General features: G+C 42.7%; 1 protein-coding gene across 2 annotated transcripts in view; it reads left to right on the top strand.

Annotated features, from left to right (window-relative positions):
• LOC117973525 (dedicator of cytokinesis protein 2-like) overlaps window positions 1–14,573 on the top strand; it is a 428,064-nt gene that overhangs the window by 18,013 nt on the left and 395,478 nt on the right. For both annotated transcript variants that reach the window (XM_059024351.1, XM_059024392.1), the window contains exons 9-10: window positions 3,935–4,016; window positions 5,724–5,859. In XM_059024351.1, the coding sequence (XP_058880334.1) occupies window positions 3,935–4,016; window positions 5,724–5,859 (218 nt within the window). The remainder of the gene's footprint in view (window positions 1–3,934; window positions 4,017–5,723; window positions 5,860–14,573) is intronic.

Raw genomic sequence — 14,573 nt, forward strand, 5'->3', positions numbered from 1 at the left:
TCCCTGCCGTGTGCCACCTCTGCCACCCTGTTACACTGGTTCCCTGACTCGTATCTCACAGATCGACTGTGCCCGATCGCCAGGGTTACAGGGGGGAGGAATGCCTGTGCGGATTCTGACCCGTCGCTGTGATGAGATGAGGTTAAAAGCTCTAGAACCACGAATGCAGACGAACATGGTTCTTTTGCACGGTGTTTGAGATGCTCGCTTGGGGTATACAGGGTCACTGGTTCACATCTGACCCCCGCCCTGTTACACCAGTTGAAGTGTTTGTCTTCTTGGCTGAGTCTCTTAAAGTTTTACCTGTAAGAGCATACAGGAAGCTTTGTAAATCCCTTAGAGAAGTGCAGTAAAACACTTACCTGTGACACCACCTGCATAGAGAACGGGATTTGAGAGAACACACTGCGGAATTTGACTTTGAGCCTGATTTTAAATCTAGAATGTGAACATACAGGGCCTTGAGTGTTTCAGTGCAAGTACTGTTCCCATACTGTGTCTACTGATATCCAGTCTGCATGCACCATGGAGATCACTGCTAATGATAGGCTTTTCCAAAACCCTGGCAAGTATGAATGCTGAATCAGATCATGTTAATCTGCGGGCTGATCAAACATTAACATCCCTTTAACATGCTGCAAAAGCTTTGAGAGTAAGGGGAAACGGTGACACCCTCATTGTAACAATGTTGTGAGGGGCTAAACGTGCAGCAAGCTGCTTGCAAGAACCGACACTGCATGGGCTGTGATTTAAAAATGTGCTGATTGGGTAAGAGGGAAACGTAAAGACAAGAACACGAGACGTGAATTTGAGATGTGTGTTTGTTTGCGGCAGTCTTTGATACCCTGATTAATTAACATGATTGTAAAAGAGGAGGCTGGCCCTTATAACATGCAGTAGCGTGGTGTGATCATGACCCAGGCCACAGGCAAGGTCAGCTGCATACTGAAGTCCAAACAGGAGAACATCTGCTGTTTTTTCCTAGGACTACCTTTACTGTGGAATTAAATTACACAACAGTTTACAGAGGTGTGGCCACCAGAGGGCAGCCTAACCCCAGGAATACAGAGCTCACAGAATGAAAGTGCCCGGAATGCAACAGCGAGATTTCTCGGGTGTGACAATCTGTAATAATTAGCAGGCAGGTATTTAAACCAGGAGAAATGTTTGTTCAGGGTGGTTTTCAGTCTGTGTGAAGCCAGGCTGTCATGAAGAAGAATCCTGTGTGAAAAGGTCGAGTGAAGACCGTGTGTGTGTGTGTTTGGTTTGGAAAACATTGTGTTAAAGTGTTGTTTTCACTGGTAAACGGCTTAGCCGTCCAGTGGTTAGCAAGGGAAACGAAGGAAAGTGTTTATCAAGCGCTACAAAACTGAGTTAGGTTTTGGTTTGTGTTTCTTTTCTTTTCTTACATTTCTGTACAATTTAATAAGTCCTGCACTGAAGTGCTGAAAACTTTCAAATCCTGTCTGGGTCTGCATTAGAAGAGCCGAACGAACCAGAGTGAAGCAACATCTTAACAATATATACTATGTCTGATTTTACTTGCCAGCACCTACTCCAGAATACATTGAATTCCTGTGTCATTTAGACTCCCTGTTAAATTACATTTCTGTCAATCCTTTAATATTTGTAGTAACTTACAAAAAAACAAGAGTGAAGGTCAAGTTTATGAAGAACACCGAGAATCACCATCATATTACTGTGTTCAACACTTCGAAACACATCCAGACACTTTTCTAAGAGTGGCCCGAATTATCCAGGGTAGTACACTCCCTCCCTCCCAGTCCCTCAGCTCTAACCACTAGACCACACTCCCTCCCAGTCCCTCATCTCAGCTCTAACAACTAGACCACACTGCCTCCCTCCCAGTCCCTCATCTCTATCCTCTAGACCATGCTGCCTCCCTCCCAGTCCCTCAGCTCAAACCACTAGATCACACTGCCTCCCTCCCAGTCCCTCAGCTCAAACCACTAGACCACACGGCCTCCCTCCCAGTCCCTCAGCTCTAACCACTTGACCTCACTGCCTCCCTCCCAGTCCCTCAGCTCTAACCTCTAGACCACACTGCCTCCCTCACAGTCCCTCAGCTCTAACCACTTGACCTCACTGCCTCCCTCCCAGTCCCTCAGCTCTAACCTCTAGACCACACTGCCTCCCTGACAGTTTCTCAGCTCTTTTGCTTAATTTATTTCTACTTGTCTGTCTGTCTAATCAAGCCAAGTGTTGATGCAGATTGGCTTGGCTTCATTCCTTATCATTTCTGCGAGACTCCCCAAGTCGGATACTGGATTTATGAACACCGCTCTCTCATTGATGTCATTGGATTAGGACAGATGGTGAAGGATTTTGTTTTGTTTGAAGGGATCATTTTGTTGGTTTTGCACATCGAGTAACCTTGTTAAAAGGCATAATCTGAAGGATTCAGCAGAAACTATACAAGAGACAAGCGAACAGTGTCACTGTTAACCCTTTCACACCCTGACAGGAGTGTAGCTACAATGGGCTTTCCTCTGTCCCTGGCAAATAGGGGTACTGCATGTTTACTTCAGCACAAGGGTGGTCTGCTTTTTGCTTTTATTAGTTTTCTCCCTCTTCTTGACACTGAACCCTGTAATATAAAATGTGTTGTAATGCATGTAGGACGTGTGAGGGTCCAGGCTTCTCGCACAGCGGTCAGGGCTTTGGGACGGCCGTGACAGAACACGTCTTTATGTCTTTTCTAAAAACGACGCATAACTGCAGTCCCAGAGGTCATGGGCGTGGTTCAGGATATCGGCCAGAATGACAACGTTTCTCTCGCACTCTATCCATGATCGGAGAGCTGTGATAATGCTGCTGATGCTTTAATGGGACCCGTTTGAAAGCCGTGAACCCTGGAAGTGTGGTAATACACAGGAGGTAGGGTGCAGTCCTGGGGAGACACCGCTTAGAGGAAACGTGTTCAAAACAGCAGCTGCTAACAGAGTCTGACAGGTCAATTAGAAAGAGGGACCTCTTAGAAGGAATGATTCATAATTGAGCAGGCTGTTGGAAGCAAACCCAAGACTTAGTGATCAATTAATGATGCAAATGAAGAGCTGACGTGATTGGAGAAGACGTCAGATTGTTCATTTCTGCTGGTGTCTAAGTTTCTTCGGCAGTGCTCGGATCCCCTTTGCACCTATAATGGGAGTCTGCATTTGTTTGCCTGTGCTTTGCTTAAGTGGCTGTCTAATTTTGGCAGTCAGTTCTTGAGGTTTTACTTTTTATAGTGACATGAATATACCAAGAGCTTCTACAAGCTGACAGCGCTAAAGACTTGTATTTCTCTACACAGCCTGTCCACTCATGTCTCAGCCACAGAGCTGTGCCTCCACCCACATCCTTTATAAACAGAACGGTGCATCAGATATCTCTCCAGCAAAAACATGGATTTACTCTTCTAAACTCTGCAGCCGTACACCTTGTGAAACTGCCTCACATTAGGAGATTTCCTCCTTTTCTATCAAAGAGAGATCTTATAGCATCTAAGCCAGAGTGGCAGAGGCATTGGTACAATGGACAACCCTGCAGGAACCTGCATGGTAAAGCATAGATAGGTAACCATTGTAAAGTCCAGAGAGAGAGAGAGAGAGAGCTATAGTCAAGCTGTGGGAAAAGCATCGTATAACTATGGGAAAAGCATGAGAAAAGTGTTGTTTAGGTACTGGAAGTATTTACACAAGCATATAAGAAAATCAGAAGGGTTACGGACAAGTTGAGGTCACTCATCAATGCTTGTCTGGTCCCCTGTAGCTGATGCATCTTAAAACTGTCTAATTATTGAGCTGAAACAGCCTCTGAAAAGCACCCTGAAAGTGTTGTGAATGCATCTCTTCTGTTGCAATAACAGGTTATTGAAGCGTTCTCTAAGGTCAGTACACCTGCATTTAAATGTTCTTTGTGTTTGTTTCAGTGAGAACTTCCTCATTCGCTGGGCACACACTGGCTTGCCAAAAGAGATTGACAAACTAAACAACCTCAAAGTTGTTTTCACTGTAAGTGCTGATTTATACGGGGGGGTGGGGGGTGGGGGTTGTTTTTTTTTGGGGGGGGGGGGCATAGATACTGCACCTCACCAGTACTCATTTTTCATAAACTACAGCCCTGTCATTCAAGGGTGCCTTGTCTTTTTCATTTATCAGCACTAGAAGAAAGATTTCATAATCCTACGAACGAGAATATTGCATTAGTTATTGAGGTAAAAAATGTCAGACTACAGCCTGTGTCACCAAGTTGGATGTAATTTTAGAAATGATCAGTGGATCAGCTGACCACATCCCATGCATATTATTTCTAGAATCTCACACTAACCAGAAAAGGAAAGGTGAGAGAAAAAAAAAAAGTGTGCACATCTATTTATATTTTATGAAGGGCACTGAAACTCAAACGCACCATTTTAGGTAAAGGCAATTTGCTCTTAAAATGGCATCTGTCTAACTCAGTCACTCAGCTGGTTCAGGGTTATTGGATGGTGGAGTGCAGGTGAGATGTTTTTGTTTCTGGGAAGGAGGGACTTCTGTGTTTGCAGGGAGTTGCTCACTTTTTCCTCAAGATTACAGGTGCTGTGTGTGTGCGTGCATGCGTGTGCGTGTGTGTGTGTGCGTGTGTGCGCGTGCGTGTGCGTGTGCGTGTCCGTGTGCGTGTGTGTGTGCGTGTGTGTTTTTATTTTTTGTTTTTGTTTTTTAAAATACTTGTTGTCCATTGTGACTGCAACATAACTTATTAATATTTTGTGGTGCAGAAAAAGGAACAGTTTCACATTCATGTTTGAAGACAAAGCCCTTACAAAACTAAAATACACACAAGTTATTATCAGTTTCCAGTAGCAATATGTCATTTTCTTTTCTTGTTGTGTACCTACACGTGGTTTTGGGATGGTGTTGGTGTCGTGTGCTGTGAGATGTACTGGATCGAGAGCATTCAGCATGCCTGATGTCTGATCCATCAAAGCAATTCTGAGTACGGGTTTCTGCACACCCTTAAACACACACACACACACCCTTACACACACACACACACACACACACACTCACACACACACCCTTAAACACACACACACACACACACCCTTAAACACACACACACACTCACACACACACACACACACACACACACACACACACACACACACACACCCTTACACACACACACACACACACACACACACTCACACACACACCCTTAAACACACACACACACACACCCTTAAACACACACACACACACACTCACACACACACACACACACACACACACACACACACACACACACACCCTTAAACACACACACACACACACACACACACACACACACCCTTAAACACACACACACACACACACTCACACACACACACACACACACACACACACACCCTTAAACACACACACACACACACCCTTAAACACACACACACACACACACACTCACACACACACACACACACACACACACACACCCTTAAACACACACACACACACACACACACACACACACCCTTAAACACACACACACACACACACACACACACACACGCACACACACACACACACACACACACACACACACACACACACACACATCACTCTGAAGGCTTTACCCTGGAGTGAGGGTGAGGGTGAAGTTTAGAGTTTGACTTCAACCACAGGTTCTTGTTATCATTGGGAGCTCTGGAAGCGCTGACGTCTCTGTTTCCTTTGCTGCAGGATCTGGGGAGGAAGGAGCTGAGCCGGGAGAAGCTGTTCCTGGTGTGCCAGATTGTCCGAGTGGGAAGGATGGATCTGAAGGAAGCGAATGTCCGGAAAGCTACCCTGGGGCTGCGGAGGCCGCTTGGAGTCTCAGGTGGGGCAGCACTTTTAAAGTCTCTCTCTTTAGTCTGCCCCATGGCCTTCTACACTATAAGTAGTACACCAATGTTTCAGTTCATGCCTTCATCTATCATACCTGAATAAGTGTTACTCTGACCTCAGATTGAAGCGATCATGGACAGACCCCTGACATTCACTTGAGGGGGTTCTGTACCTGTTAGACCCCTCTCCTTTCAAAAGCACCTTGACTCATGAAAATGAAATGGAACAGGGAGGAGTTTCAGAGAGTCCCGTCAATACCAAGCCATGCCTTGTCTGCTATATAATGGTACCTTACAGGTGAAAAGAGAAACATTGAAGGGACTATGAGGGTGTTGTGCCCCACATAGACTGTGATAAACCTGGAATAAGATCTGCCTAATTCAGACTGCAGCCAAGTGGATTAGATTACTCTTCAGGGATGGAATTCCATTGCATAGCAGTTTGAGCCATTCCTAGTTTTACTATGACTTTAGAAAGATACAGCTGAGCTTGTTCCCTATGCACTGGGGCTAATCAAGCATGTATTAAAACCTGGAATGGGTGAAACTGCTATGCAGTAGGAGTGTTATTTCCATCCCTGCTGTTCCTGTAACTTTGAGAGTCGGCCCTGCATTCCACTTCCCTCTTCGATGGAGGTAATTTACTGCTTGAGAGCACTGCCTTCGGAACTCGGATCCAAGAACGACACGTTCCATCAGGATGATGGTGTTGAAATGTGCTGAGCGCTGGGAGGCACGGCCCTGCTGTGCTGTGTGCTCCTGGCAATCAGACACGGCACCTCTGTAATCTTTCTTTAGTCTTTTGTAAAAGGAAACAGCTATGGGTTTGACTGTGCATGCATCATCCAAACAACATGATGTGATAAAAACTATAACAATAATACATCATCATAATCATCATCATCATCATCATCATCATCATCATCATCATCATCATCATCATCATCATAATAATAATAATAATAATAATAATAATAATAATAATAATAATACCAAATTAGAATGTGGTCCCGAGGACAAGGTGAGCCCCAGAGGTCCACAGAAATGCATTAGATGGGTGGGATTTTGGCCCATATTTTAAACTAAGATAACCATGTTGTCAGAGGAAGCATGCATTTTTTCTGTTTCTGTTGCTTGTGAGAGCATGCATGCATTTATAGCTTTACCATGTCACATTTTTATAAATGTTGAAGTGCAGACAGCGCTTCTAGCGTGATTTAAGATGTTTGTGACTGTGAGAATCCTGTAAATATGGGGTTACATTGTAACACAGCCACACGTGTTAGTACTGTGCTGTTACAGTGCAATGGAGTGTTAGAGATGTGTGTTTACTTACACATCCTGCCATCACATTGTTAGATCACACAGCACAGTAAATACATAGTAGAAGTAATCTTAGAGATGAAGGATTGGGTGTTGGCCAGTATGCATACTTTGAGATGTTAGCTTAGTTTTGCTGCTGAGCTTTCCTGTGTTTTTAAGTGTTCGATGGCTGCCTCTGATCACATTGAGAGTCTATTTTTCACGCACTCTTTGTTGGAGGAGCCACCGAACACTTAGAAACATATAAGAAGTCCTGAAATAAAATCTAAACTGCCGAATCCCTGATATTAATGTACTGGATCTGTTCAGATAGACGCTGGTGTGGTTAAACATTTAGAATGCTTTGTCCTTGCCATTCGAAATGCGGGTTCTGATTGTAAGAGTTTCCAATGGGGCGTGACTTACAATGTGCCTTATAGACATGAGTGTGTTTATGTAGAGCAATCTCCCAGCAGGATTTGTAGGGGTGCAGTTTCACTGAGGGACAATCTGGACCTGCTCCATCTGTTAACAGACCTTATTTTTTGTGTGTTTTTTTTGTTGTTGTTTTTTGTAGATAAACCCAATAGCAATTGATTGGTGTGCAAAAACAACAGAGAAAGCATTTAATTTGAGACGATTGATTTTCGATTTCCTAATTACTGTCTCTCGCGTACAAATTGCTCTGTAAGTAGGGGGTGAATTATTAATGCTGTTTTTCACAGGGCCCAGGCTAATGAATTGATTTCAATGATAGATGTGGTTTGAATTACTAAAAGGGCTGGATACAACTTTGAATTATTTTTTTTACTTTTTAAAAACAGGGGTTGCATCAAATGAAAAAAATGAAAATGGAAATGTTCCCGCAGCTCCTCCAGTATCGTTGTCTCTAGAGAAGTGTGCTGCATTGCATTTCAACGTGTTTGCTGTGAAGCCCTTGATCAGCGCACAGTGTGTGTGTGAGCCAGTGAACAGCGACGCTCAGTAAAGGATTTCTTTATTAGTTTTCTTTTCCGGCCGGGACGGTGTCTGAATGAGGTGAATATCAGTTCTGTAGTGCGGAGTGCTCACTGAATGGGTTTCTAGCTTCAGACGCATGCTCTTGGGCTCTGCTGCGTACGGGTGATGTACTCTCTTATTCTAATTGATTCGAGAAACATCTGCTTTGCATAATGCAGCAGAAGCTTGTGGACTTTGTAAGAGAGGAGAAGCTGATATATATTCATGTTCCAGAGCGGGAGGTGAGGAGTCCGTCGCTACACATACAGTCATGAAAGTCGGCTTGCTTTAATGGCAGTTTGAAATCTCCTGGCAGGAATTGTAATGCTCCAGTGGTTTCTTTAGGTTGCAGCTGCAGTTTTTCAATGTCATTTCAAATGGTAAAAAAAAAGAAAAAAGGTTTCTAATTCATACCCCAAACCCATTAATTTCCTTAAGATACTGGATGAGCAGTCTGACACTACAGCCACTCTGCCACACTGGCCTGGAGATTCTACTTCCCCTTGTTTAGGTGTGTTGGAAATCCTTATTTTAAGTTCATTATTATAAGGGACATTCAGTTAGCAACACCACCCATGCCATCTATTGAATCATTGAGTGCAGTAAAATAGCCTTAATGTTTCTTTTGTTATTAAAACAATGGTTTTCATGTGACTGTGAGGACTAGGGAGTGCCACCCTGTGCATTCAGGCATATTCGATTATAAAGCACAGTAGAGCATGTGGTGCTGTCAGTGATCCTCGCATGCACTGTGAGGCATGAAACACAGCCAGGTGAGCACCTTCAACCCCTGTATTGCGATTCTGAAATGAACCACTTCAAATCTCAGCATGCTTTGGCATTTCTCTCCACTCAATGAAAGTTTGCTGGACAGGAGCGGTTGTAAATGCAAACGGGAGTACTGCGACATTAACATCATGGGATGAATTTTTCGTTGCCTGACTTAAATGAATGAATGAATAACTCTGACAAACAAGGATTTTAATTTGAGGCTGATGAATGACCGCAATCGCTGCCCATGCTGAAGGTGTGAATACATTAGGCAAATCAATTCAGACCCATGGCTTTATACTATATCAGCTTGAAACCCTCATGGAACAACCACACGACAGGAATTTAAAAGGCCGGGGGAACACTAGGATTCAGGTGACTATGCAGTCTGTGGGAAGCATTTCCTTCAGTCGTGCAGTCCGGCAACAATCGGGCATATTTCTCTAGTATCTCACACACATGTTTCTCTAGTATCTCACACATGTTTCTCTAGTATCTCACACACGTGTTTCTCTAGTTTCTCACACACGTGTTTCACTAATATCTCACACACGTGTTTCTCTAGTTTCTCACACACGTGTTTCACTAATATCTCACACACGTGTTTCTCTAGTTTCTCACACACGTGTTTCTCTAGTATCTCACACACGATTCTCTAGTATCTCACACACGTGTTTCTCTAGTATCTCACACACGTGTTTCTCTAGTTTCTCACACACGTGTTTCACTAATATCTCACACGTGTTTCTCTAGTTTCTCACAAACGTGTTTCTCTAGTATCTCACACATGATTCTCTAGTATCTCACACACGTGTTTCTCTAGTATCTCACACACATGTTTCTCTAGTATCTCACACACGTGTTTCTCTAGTATCTCACACACGTGTTTCACTAATATCTCACACACGTGTTTCTCTAGTTTCTCACACACGTGTTTCTCTAGTATCTCACACACATTCACATCAGGGATTTCATTTCAGTCAACACCACCAGGCCTGCTCACAGTCATCTACATTTTTTTATTAATATATTTTTAAGTCACCTTAACCTTAAAAGGTTTTTGTTTTGGCTTTTTCTTGCTTTTAAAAAAAAAAAAAATTTTCTAAGCAAGCAAAGCAAATCCCTGTTCGGAGTCGCCCGTGCCACACAGATCCCAGATGCAGCTTCTCTGCTGCCCACAGCTGTTAAAGCTTCAGGGTTTGGAGCCGGGCCCAGTCTGTGATACAAACTGCTTCAAACACGTTAATGTCCAGTCTGTGATACAAACACGTTGATGTCCAGTCTGTGATACAAACACATTAATGTCCAGTCTGTGATACAAACTGCTTCAAACACGTTAATGTCCAGTCTGTGATACAAACACGTTGATGTCCAGTCTGTGATACAAACACGTTAATGTCCAGTCTGTGATACAAACTGCTTCAAACACGTTAATGTCCAGTCTGTGATACAAACACGTTGATGTCCAGTCTGTGATACAAACACGTTAATGTCCAGTCTGTGATACAAACACGTTAATGTCCAGTCTGTGATACAAACACGTTAATGTCCAGTCTGTGATACAAACACGTTAATGTCCAGTCTGTGATACAAACACGTTAATGTCCAGTCTGTGATACAAACACGTTAATGTCCAGTCTGTGATACAAACACGTTAATGTCCAGTCTGTGATACAAACACGTTAATGTCCAGTCTGTGATACAAACACGTTGATGTCCAGTCTGTGATACAAACACGTTAATGTCCAGTCTGTGATACAAACACGTTAATGTCCAGTCTGTGATACAAACACGTTGATGTCCAGTCTGTGATACAAACACGTTAATGTCCAGTCTGTGATACAAACTGCTTCAAACACGTTAATGTCCAGTCTGTGATACAAACACGTTAATGTCCAGTCTGTGATACAAACACGTTAATGTCCAGTCTGTGATACAAACACGTTAATGTCCAGTCTGTGATACAAACACGTTAATGTCCAGTCTGTGATACAAACACGTTGATGTCCAGTCTGTGATACAAACACGTTAATGTCCAGTCTGTGATACAAACACGTTAATGTCCAGTCTGTGATACAAACACGTTAATGTCCAGTCTGTGATACAAACACGTTAATGTCCAGTCTGTGATACAAACACGTTAATGTCCAGTCTGTGATACAAACACGTTGATGTCCAGTCTGTGATACAAACACGTTAATGTCCAGTCTGTGATACAAACACGTTAATGTCCAGTCTGTGATACAAACACGTTAATGTCCAGTCTGTGATACAAACACGTTAATGTCCAGTCTGTGATACAAACTGCTTCAAACACGTTAATGTCCAGTCTGTGATACAAACACGTTAATGTCCAGTCTGTGATACAAACACGTTAATGTCCAGTCTGTGATACAAACACGTTGATGTCCAGTCTGTGATACAAACACATTAATGTCCAGTCTGTGATACAAACACGTTGATGTCCAGTCTGTGATACAAACACGTTAATGTCCAGTCTGTGATACAAACACGTTAATGTCCAGTCTGTGATACAAACACGTTAATGTCCAGTCTGTGATACAAACTGCTTCAAACACGTTAATGTCCAGTCTGTGATACAAACACGTTAATGTCCAGTCTGTGATACAAACACGTTAATGTCCAGTCTGTGATACAAACACGTTAATGTCCAGTCTGTGATACAAACACGTTGATGTCCAGTCTGTGATACAAACTGCTTCAAACACGTTAATGTCCAGTCTGTGATACAAACACGTTAATGTCCAGTCTGTGATACAAACACGTTGATGTCCAGTCTGTGATACAAACACGTTAATGTCCAGTCTGTGATACAAACACGTTGATGTCCAGTCTGTGATACAAACACATTAATGTCCAGTCTGTGATACAAACACGTTGATGTCCAGTCTGTGATACAAACACGTTAATGTCCAGTCTGTGATACAAACACGTTAATGTCCAGTCTGTGATACAAACACGTTAATGTCCAGTCTGTGATACAAACTGCTTCAAACACGTTAATGTCCAGTCTGTGATACAAACACGTTAATGTCCAGTCTGTGATACAAACACGTTAATGTCCAGTCTGTGATACAAACACGTTAATGTCCAGTCTGTGATACAAACACGTTAATGTCCAGTCTGTGATACAAACACGTTAATGTCCAGTCTGTGATACAAACACGTTGATGTCCAGTCTGTGATACAAACACGTTAATGTCCAGTCTGTGATACAAACACGTTAATGTCCAGTCTGTGATACAAACACGTTAATGTCCAGTCTGTGATACAAACTGCTTCAAACACGTTAATGTCCAGTCTGTGATACAAACTGCTTCAAACACGTTAATGTCCAGTCTGTGATACAAACACGTTAATGTCCAGTCTGTGATACAAACACGTTAATGTCCAGTCTGTGATACAAACACGTTAATGTCCAGTCTGTGATACAAACACGTTAATGTCCAGTCTGTGATACAAACACGTTAATGTCCAGTCTGTGATACAAACATGTTAATGTCCAGTCTGTGATACAAACACGTTGATGTCCAGTCTGTGATACAAACACGTTGATGTCCAGTCTGTGATACAAACTGCTTCAAACACGTTAATGTCCAGTCTGTGATACAAACACGTTAATGTCCAGTCTGTGATACAAACACGTTAATGTCCAGTCTGTGATACAAACACGTTAATGTCCAGTCTGTGATACAAACACGTTAATGTCCAGTCTGTGATACAAACACGTTAATGTCCAGTCTGTGATACAAACACGTTAATGTCCAGTCTGTGATACAAACACGTTGATGTCCAGTCTGTGATACAAACACGTTAATGTCCAGTCTGTGATACAAACACGTTAATGTCCAGTCTGTGATACAAACTGCTTCAAACACGTTAATGTCCAGTCTGTGATACAAACACGTTAATGTCCAGTCTGTGATACAAACACGTTGATGTCCAGTCTGTGATACAAACACGTTAATGTCCAGTCTGTGATACAAACTGCTTCAAACACGTTAATGTCCAGTCTGTGATACAAACACGTTAATGTCCAGTCTGTGATACAAACACGTTAATGTCCAGTCTGTGATACAAACACGTTAATGTCCAGTCTGTGATACAAACACGTTAATGTCCAGTCTGTGATACAAACACGTTAATGTCCAGTCTGTGATACAAACACGTTGATGTCCAGTCTGTGATACAAACACGTTAATGTCCAGTCTGTGATACAAACTGCTTCAAACACGTTAATGTCCAGTCTGTGATACAAACACGTTAATGTCCAGTCTGTGATACAAACACGTTAATGTCCAGTCTGTGATACAAACACGTTAATGTCCAGTCTGTGATACAAACACGTTAATGTCCAGTCTGTGATACAAACACGTTAATGTCCAGTCTGTGATACAAACACGTTAATGTCCAGTCTGTGATACAAACTGCTTCAAACACGTTAATGTCCAGTCTGTGATACAAACACGTTAATGTCCAGTCTGTGATACAAACACGTTAATGTCCAGTCTGTGATACAAACACGTTGATGTCCAGTCTGTGATACAAACACGTTAATGTCCAGTCTGTGATACAAACACGTTAATGTCCAGTCTGTGATACAAACACGTTACTGTCTAGTCTGTGATACAAACACGTTAATGTCCAGTCTGTGATACAAACACGTTGATGTCCAGTCTGTGATACAAACTGCTTCAAACACGTTAATGTCCAGTCTGTGATACAAACACGTTAATGTCCAGTCTGTGATACAAACACGTTACTGTCTAGTCTGTGATACAAACACGTTAATGTCAATACCTTGTAGAATTTTGAATCAGATCTCCGCGTAGTCTTCTTTGTTCAAGACTGAACAGATTCAGTTCTTTGAACCTGTCTGCATACAACATGCCTTTTAAACCTGGGATCATTCTGGTCTTTCTAGAGCAGCAATATCCTTTTTGTGACGAGGTGACCAGAACTGAACACAGTATTACTTTTTGGGTTTTAAAAAGCACTTCAAATGGGACCATGTTGTGGTCTGAGTTTGCCAATGCTTCTCTGGCCTCTGTTTTAGTTATTCTGTCTTTGTTATTTGAAAAGAATAAATCAAGGCGTGCCTCCTCTCTAGTCAGTGCCTTGACAGATTGCATTAGGAAGCATGTATTTTTTTTTGCTGGTTAGAATTCCTTTGCTGAATCATGAACATAAATAAATGTCACATTAAGTCAAACAGGGGAAGAACACATGCCTGTAATATCATGGGAAGACACAAGAGAAATAAATGGCTGTGGCATTCACCCTTTGCACATGTCTGTGTGCTGAATAATAGCTGTCATCTATCATTTTTACAGGAGTAACGTTTCCACAGCAATCAGAGGCTGCTGGCTGAATCCATTCACACACGCAGCGGCAGTGACCTCTGTAGAGCACCAGTATCCTGGAGCCTCCCCATCCAGCACAGACCTCTGCTGTAAATACAGTCTGTAGCCGTCTGTCAGTGGCTCTCAGAGACTGTGGTCAGAAAGGACAGAGGCTCCACCAGACACGGGTTCAGCTGCCTGACTGCACCATGGTCAGGGGCTTTTAAATCAACATGTTCATGGTTTGGTTTTGGATCACCCTTTGTACAGTA

This window comes from Acipenser ruthenus, chromosome 1, assembly GCF_902713425.1.
Source record: "Acipenser ruthenus chromosome 1, fAciRut3.2 maternal haplotype, whole genome shotgun sequence".
NCBI classification, from domain to species: domain Eukaryota; kingdom Metazoa; phylum Chordata; class Actinopteri; order Acipenseriformes; family Acipenseridae; genus Acipenser; species Acipenser ruthenus.